This window comes from Vipera ursinii, assembly GCF_947247035.1.
Source record: "Vipera ursinii genome assembly, chromosome: 1".
Taxonomy (NCBI): Eukaryota; Metazoa; Chordata; class Lepidosauria; order Squamata; family Viperidae; genus Vipera; species Vipera ursinii.
This window is the reverse complement of record NC_139512.1, coordinates 10,802,861-10,811,213: the sequence shown is the minus strand read 5'-3', so window position 1 is coordinate 10,811,213 and position 8,353 is coordinate 10,802,861. Positions and strand designations below refer to the sequence as shown.

Here is an 8,353-nt window from a genome sequence, read left to right as displayed (position 1 = left end):
CCACGCATCGGTGCAAAGAGAGACCCCCACCCGCGCATCGGTGCAAAGGCTGGGGAGTGGGGGGGACACAACCGGGACCGACCCCCGTCCAGGCATCGGTGCAAAGACTGGGGGGGGGAAAGGGGAGAGGGTTCCTCCCGCGGAGCCAGGCCACGCGGCGTCTCTCCCCCTCCCTCCCTCCCTCCCTCTCCCCCCTTCCCCAAGCCCGCTTTGCATCCGCCTGCCGGAACGCGCACCCCCCCCCACACACCCACCCACAGAGCCGCGGGGCGGAGGCGGGGCCTGGGGCGCGCGCGTGCGAGGGGGGGCGGCTGGGAAATGCCGCGGCGGAGCAGCAGGTGGTGCTGCCGCTCAGCCGCAGGAGCGAGCGGGGGGGGGTCCGCGGCCGCCATTAAACAATAGGAGCGGCGGCGGCGGCGGCGGCGAGCGAGGCCCGGGAACTGCGCCGCTGCCCTCTCCGTCCTTCGTCAGCCCGGCTAGGCCCGCAGCCCCGGTAGCCGCCGCGCTCCAGACGCCTCCGCTCGCCGCGCCCGGAAGGGAGGGAGGGAGGCTCGGCTACTGCCTCCCTGCTGGGCGAGCAGCGGCCCGGAGCCTGTGTGTTTGTGTGTGTGTGTGTGTCTGTGTGTGTGTGTGTGTGTGTGTGGTTGGGGGTGCAAAGACTCCGTCTCTCGGCGGGCGCGGGGCATCCGGCCCGGCCCGAGCTGCAGCGGCGGCGGCGGCGGCTGGAGCCACCCACCCAGGCCGCTGCTACCGACGACGCCTGGTGCAAAGTCGCCGCCTGCGCCTCCTCGCGTCCCGGCCGCCTTTCCCCGCTCGGCGGCGGCGGCGGCAGCAGCGGGTGCAGCGCCAGGAGCTGCAGCCGGAGGGCCATCCGGACTCGGCTCCTTCCGGCTCGGCTGCCGGACTGGTATGATGTTTCCGCAAAGCCGGCACTCGGTAAGAGGAGGAGGAGGAGGAGGAGGAAGGGGTTTCGGGGGGGGAGGGTTGGGTTAGAGAGCTGGATGGGGGCTGCTCGGGGCCCCGCCAAGAGCGTCGTGGGAGTGGGGGAGGGGGAAGGGAGTTGGGTGCTGGGGAGGGGGAGGGAGGGCAACGAAAGGCCGAGGGGTGTATTGAGCATCGGGGAGCCCCGGAGGAGATCTTGGGGGGTCTCGGACGGGGCTTGGGGGGCCGTGGGGAGGAAGGAGGGGAAAAAAAATAAACCAGTCGCGGAGGAGAAAGGGAGGAGGGGGAGAGAAAAAGGCCGGGCTGGGGGGGTGCAGAGTTCAGGAGAGGTCGAGGAACACCCCCCAATATTAAGAGGAGGGGTATTGGGGATTGCAAGGCGTGATTCCCCCCACCCTCTAGTTTTGCAAAGGGGGGAGTGGGAGGGGGGAGGGAGAATTGGGGGAACCAGGTGTGGGTGGTGCGGCCAGAAGGGGGGGAGGGGATGTTTTGGGGAAGGGGTTACCCATGCAGGAGATATTCCCCCCCCCCCCGCCCGCAAAAAGAAATTCTTAAGGGGGAAGCCAGGGAATTGGGGCATAGAAGGAAGGGCGTGGACCAGGAGCTGGTGGGGGAGGGAAGAACCTCTGGCCTGGGGGGGAGATGGGGACCCCGGTGATTGCCCCCCCCCTTTTCCAGACACGAGGGGCACAAGCCTGGCTGGACACCAGCTGGATGGAAAATGGGACCAAGAAGCGGTTAGACCCTGATAGTGGCAAGGTGACTCTCTGGAGAAGATGAGTGTGGGTTAAGGAACTGGTCCTCATTGAGGAGGGGAGTTAACCCTCCTGTTTGGGAGTTGAGGGCCAGAGGAGAGCTTGGGAGGGCCCTCGAAAAATCCATGGGGGGGGCAAGAATGGCTCAGATGGGTTGGGGCTAGAACTGGGTTGGAAGAGATGATGGAAGTTGCAAAATATGGGGATTGGGGGAAGTTATAAATAAATTCAGCCAGCCCCCCCTTTTTTTTTTTTGCACTCGGATGTCTATCTCTAGGTTGAAATAGATGTAAGGAAACAGGATCCACTTATAATGAAACTGCTAGAAGCAGGCCGCGTGCCCTGTGCTTGCTGGGAAGTGAGCTTCTAAACGCCTCTGCGGAAAGAAGCTGATTTTTATAGGATGTAAAAAAAAAAAAAACAGGAAGTCCTCGACTTGCAACAGTTCATTTAGCGACCGTTCCAAGTTACATCAGCACTGAAAAAAGTAACTTGTGACCGGTTTTTTTTTTTTTTTCACTTAACCGTCACAGCCTCCCCATGGTCACATGATCAATATCCAGATGCTTGGCAACCGGCGGCTCCTATATATACACGACGGTTGCAGTGTCCCAGGATCACTTTTTGTGACCTTCCGACAAGCCAAGTCAGATTCACTTAACGACCGTGTTACTAAATGTAATAACTGCGGTGGTTCACTTGACAAGACGTGGCGAGAAAAGTCATAAAACGGAGCAAAGCTCCCTTTGCAAACTTTTCACTTAGCCACAGAAATTTTGGGCTCCGTTACCGATGTAAGTCGAGGACTACCTGTAGAATGAAATGGAAAGAGGGTCACCGGTTTCATTTTGCTTTTCCAAAGAAGAAGGCGCAGACTGGGAAAAAAAAGGGGGCAAAAAATAAAGCAAATCCTGATGTGTCCCACGCACTCCAAAATTTACTTTCCAGAGCCCAGGTCAGGGGTCGGCAACCTCGGCTCTTTTATGACTCGTGGACTTCAACTCCCAGAATTCCTGAGCCAGCTATGCTGGCTCAGGAATTCTGGGAGTTAAAGTCCACGAGTCATAAAAGAGCCGAGGTTGCCGACCCCTGGCCCAGGTCAACAAGCCTGGAAAAGATTGTGTGTCCCCAAGGTTGTGCCGTTGCGGTAAAGTTGTTCAGGATCCCTTCGTGGGTGACAACGTTTGTCGCAAAAGTCCCCAGATCCTAAAATAAAATCTGGCTGATTTTGTGTTGAATAATCAGGAAGAACAATCTGGGGTTTATGCTGAAGAGGTGTCCAAAGGACTGGATTTGTGGGAATTATTGGAGAACGCCAAAAAATTATATCATATTCTGCTTCAAAAGAAACATTAATGCATTACAGTAAATTAAATTAATGTATGCATAATATTCTCAGATGTATTTGGATTTGCCCACATCTAATTAAGCTGTGATGGGCTTTTTCCTTCCAAATAATAATAATAATTATTATACTTATTATTATACTTATTATTATTATTATTATTATTATTATTATTATTATTATTATCATCATCATCATCATCATCATCATCTCTGAACACATCTCTGAACCGTTGCAACTTGTGTTACAACTTAGGGTGGGTGATGTTTGGACTACTCCATGACTAATTTAACAAATTTGTGTTAAACCATGGATTAGCAGGAGGCCTGCAACAGTGCATGGGGACGGGTGGAAAAAAAAATACAGGTAATCCTCAACAGCTCATTTAGTGACCGTTCAAAGTTACGGCAGCACTGAAAAAAAGGGACTTATGACCATTTTCCACACTTAACGACCATTCCAGCCATCCCCATGTTGGCATCATTTACATTTGGATGCTTGGCGACTGATTCGTACTTATGACGGTTGCGGTGTCCCGGGTTCACGTGATCCCCTTTTGCGACCTTCTGACAAGCAAAGTCAAGGGAGAAGCCAGATTCACTTAACAACCGTGTTACTAACTTATCAAGTGCAGTGATTCGGTTAACAACTGCGGCGAGAAAAGTCGTAAAACGGGGCAGAATTCACTTAACTGTCTCACTAAGCAACGTAAAGTATGGACTCAATTGTGGTCGTAAATCAAGGACTGCGTGCAATCCTGGTGTTCAACATCCGAAATGGGAGAAGCACGGAGGGGCCCCCCCCCAAAAAAATCACAAATTGTTGCAACAGCTAAAGGCAGAGAGAGTGGCTGGATTGCTTCCTGTAAAACATCTGTTTGCATCTGTCCAGCTATGAAACCGATATATCCAGCCGGACCTGGATTATATCGAAACAAGTCAAATTACAGGTAGTCCTCGATTTAAGGGCCACAATTGAATCCAAAATTTCTGTTGCTAAGCATGGCGGTTGTTAATTGAGTTTTGCCCCATCTTACGACCTTTTTTGCCACAATTGTTAAAGGAATCAATGCAGTTAAGTGAATCATGCCGTCGTTAAGTGAATCTGGCTTCCCACCCCAGCCCTATTGACTTGGCTTGTCGGAAGCCGGCTGGGCAGGTCACATGACCCCTGGGACCTTGCAAATGTCATAAATACATGCCAGTTGATACCTGTAGATATTGAAGGCCTCAATAATCTCAAAAGGGATTTTCTGGACCACGCTCAGAGCAATTTATGTAGCCACTCTTTGGATGGATGGACAGCTGGCTGTATAGAATGTATTTAATAATCAATAAAAGCCAAATCTTGGTGACCAGATCTGTACATGTAGTCCTCAACTTATAACCATAATTGGGATTGAAGCCTCTGTCAAGCGTGACCCTTTTATGACTTGCAGACTTCAACTCCCAGAATTCCTCAGCCAGGCATGCTGGCTAGGGAATTCTGGGAGTTGAAGTCCACGCATCTTAAAAGTTCCTCCAGGTTGAGAAACATTGCTCTAGAGCTGGGGTCTTCAAACATGGCCCTTTTATGACTTGTGGAACTCCCAGAATTCCTCATCCAGGCACGCTGGCTGAGGAATTCTGGGAGTTGAAGTCCACAAGTCATAAAAGGGCCACTTTTGAAGACCTCCTGCTCTATCATTAAGTAATGCAATCATGAAGCAAGTTTTAGGGGGTCATTAAGCAAATCATGCAGATGTTATGCAAATCCAGCTTCCTTTGTTGACTTTGCACTCTCGGAAAGTTGCAGGTGATACTTCCTTGATCCCAGGAACCTGAAACCATCGTAAACACATGCCAGCTGCCCCTAGATTTTGATCACATGACTGGGGACACTGCAGCAGTCATAAGTGCGAGGACTAGAGATATGTCACTTTTCAGCATTGTTTTAACTTCAAACAGCTGTTAAGTAAATAACCCCAAGTTGAGGATTATTTTGTACTGCCATCCGGAGTCCATTGGAGTTAGGCAACAAATACATTTAAAAATGATTAAATTCAAATACTTGGCAACTGACTCACATTTATGAAGGTTGCGGTGTCCCAGGGTCACCTGATCCCCGTTTGCAACCTTCTGACAAACAAAGTAAATAGGAAAATCAGATTCACATAACAGCTGTGTCACTAACCAAACAACTGCAGCGTTTCACTTAACTGTAGCAAGAGAGGTTGTAAAATGAGGCAAAACTCAACAGCAACTGCCTCACATAGCAACAGAAATTTTGGCTTCCATTGTGGTCATAGCTTGAGGATTACCTGGGGATCTTTCTGGATCCCTTTGCAGCCCTCTGTTGGCTACAGAGAGTTTTGCAGTCTGGATACTGCACAAACCTCAAATTACACAGTAATAAAAATGCATCACTTTTCACCAGGGGTCTTCAAACTCGGCCCTTTTATGACTTGTGGACTTCAACTCCCAGAATTCCTCAGCCAGGCATTCCTGGCTGAGGAATTCTGGGAGTTGAAGTCCACAAGTCAAAAGGGCCATGTTTGAAGCCTGGCTGAGGAATTCTGGGAGTTGAAGTCCACAAGTCATAAAAAGGCCAAGTTTGAAGACCCCTGCTTTACACAGTAGGTGAAGGAGTTGTGTTCGAATGATGAGATGCACTCTGACCTGTGTGTAGAGGAAGTCTCACATTTTAGCATTCTTCACTTTCTGCCATTAAGAGTGGTATCATCTGCATATCTTAGGTTGTTGATATTTCTTCCGGCAATCTTAATTCCAACTTTTGATTCATCTAGCCCTGCCTTTCTCATGATGTGCTCTGCATATAAGTTAAATAGGCAGGGTGACAGTATACAGCCTTGCCAGACTCCTTTCCCAATTTTGAACCAATCAGTGGTTCCGTGTCCAGTTCTTGCTTTACAGGTAGCCAAAATGTTTATTTCTTTATGATTAGATTTATCCCCCAACTTTTATTTGTGTAACTCAAGGCAACTCCCACCTCTTGACCGGCCCAAAGTCCACCAGCTCCTAGGCAACCTTGGTTCTTTTATGACTTGTGGAGCTCAACTCCCAGAATTCCTGAGCCAGCATAGCTGGCTCAGGAATTCTGGGAGTTGAAGTCCATGAGTCATAAAAGCCAAGGTTGCCTACCCTTGTAGCATCTTGGTTTCCTGGTTCATAATCTTCACCACTATTCCACAGGGGCTCTCAAAACGTTGCTGTGTAAAATAAGCTAAGATAACCTTTATTGTCATTTTGTTACTTGTGAGCACACTGGCCCACGTTAAAAATGAAATTCTGTTGCCTGCTCTCAAAAGGAAAATATCCATACACATACATAACACACATATACGCATGCTATACACATATACAATACATACATACATACATACATGTGTGTGTGTATCTTACACCCACAGATACACAGTGCATTCAGAAAGTATTCAGACCCCCCTCGCTTTTGTCAATTTTGTTACGCTGCAGCCTGATTCTACAGTTGTTGAAATTAATTCTTTTTCTCATTTCTCTACACTCACTAACCCCATAATGAGAAAGTGAAAACTATAATTTTAGAAACATCTGAAAATTTATTAAAAAGGAAAAAAAAACCCTGAAAGATCACATCGGCATAAGTATTCAGATCTTTTGCAACCAGGCGTGTAATTTAGCTCTGCTGCCTCCCATTTCTCTTGATCATTGCTGACACGTTTCTACACCTTGATTGGAGTCGGCCTGCGGTAAATTAAATTGATTGGACACGATTTGGAAAAGCACACACCTCTCTATGGAAGGCCTCACAGCTGGCAGGCAGGGCATGTTGTAGCAGAGCAAAAGCCATGAGGTCAAAGGGACTGCCTGCAGAGGATTATTGCAAGGCACAGATCTGGGGAAGGCTATAGTAAAAGTTCTGCTGCACTGAAGGCTCCTAAGAGCACAGTGGCCTCTATAATTCTCAAACGGAGGAAGTTTGGCAGAACCAGGACTCTTCCAAGAGCTGGTCGCCCGGTCAAACTGAGCAAGGGCCTTAGTAAGAGAGGTGACCAAGAATCCGATGACCACTCTGAGCTCTGGAGATCCTGTGTGGAGATGAGTTCCAGAAGGAGAAACATCACTGCAGCCCTCCACCCATCTGGGCTTTCTGGCAGAGTGGCTAGCCCAGAAATCTTCAAACTTGGCCCTTTTATGACTTGTGGACTTCCAACTCCCGGAATTCCTCAGCCAGCCAGGCAGGGTGGCTGAGGAATTCCGGGAGTTGGGAGTCCACAAGTCACAAAAGGGCCAAGTTTGAAGACCCTCTGGGCTAAACAGAAGCCTCTCCTCGGTGCAAAATACATGAAAGCCCACCCGGAGTTTGCAACAAAGCCGCTGAAGGACTCTTCAGACAGTGAGGAACAAGATTCTCTGGTCTGATGAAACCAAGATTGAATTGTTTTTGTCTCAATTCCAAATGTTAGGTCTGGAGGAAACCAGGCACCGCTCATCATCTGCCCAATACCATCCCAACAGTGAAGCATGGTGGTGTCAGAATTGTGCTCTGTGTGTGAGGGGTGTGTGTTTTTCAACAGGAGGGACTGGGAGACTGTTCAGGGTTGAAGGAAAGCTGGATGGAGCAAAGTGCAGAAATATCCTGAATGAAAACCTGTTCAGCCACGCTGAGGGGAAAGGGAGAGTTTTCCAAGCTGAGCTATGTTAGCTCAGGAATTCTGGGAGTTGAAGTCCACGAGTCATAAAAAAGCCAAGGTGGCCTACCCCTGACTCTTGTAGTGTAAACATGGTCACAGCAGCCCCTAAATCATAATTTATGCCATTTGTTTGACAGTGCAATGGATGGTTTCTAAAAGGAATCTTGAGGACTAGCATCCTGAGCAGGCAGTTCAGCAATATACCAAATCAAGTGCAATTAAAGCAGGCTCCTAGGCTCATTTTTTAATCAGCTAAAGGATATTTCTCCCCGCCCCCCACCCCCACCCCAATTTTGTTTCAGGCTTCTTCTCATCTGCCCCAGCAGTTGAAGTTCACAACTTCGGATTCCTGCGACCGGATTAAAGATGAATTCCAGTTGCTCCAGGCACAGTACCACAGGTAAATCGCCTAGTTTTTCTCCAGCTTTCAGCCAGCGGTTGTGTGAACGATGGTTTCTAGGCCAGGATGTGGGAGCTGGTGAAATTGAAAAGAAGGTTGGATCCTAGGGGACTTAACACTCAGCACGATTGATCACTCAGGCATGTATTTGCTTGATTTTTGCTTATCAGGATCTCAGCCGTGTGCAGCCTTGGTGCAGTTGTGTGAAAAAGGTCACTGGAACAGAACAAGTGTCTTGT

General features: G+C 49.2%; 1 protein-coding gene across 2 annotated transcripts in view; it reads left to right on the top strand.

The window, feature by feature from the left end:
• Positions 1-329: 329 nt before the first annotated feature.
• TLE5 (TLE family member 5, transcriptional modulator) overlaps positions 330-8,353 on the top strand; it is a 30,849-nt gene continuing 22,825 nt past the window's right edge. For both annotated transcript variants that reach the window (XM_083364899.1, XM_083364898.1), the window contains exons 1-2: positions 330-936; positions 8,017-8,114. In XM_083364899.1, the coding sequence (XP_083221025.1) occupies positions 910-936; positions 8,017-8,114 (125 nt within the window). In that variant the 5' untranslated portion in view covers positions 330-909. The remainder of the gene's footprint in view (positions 937-8,016; positions 8,115-8,353) is intronic.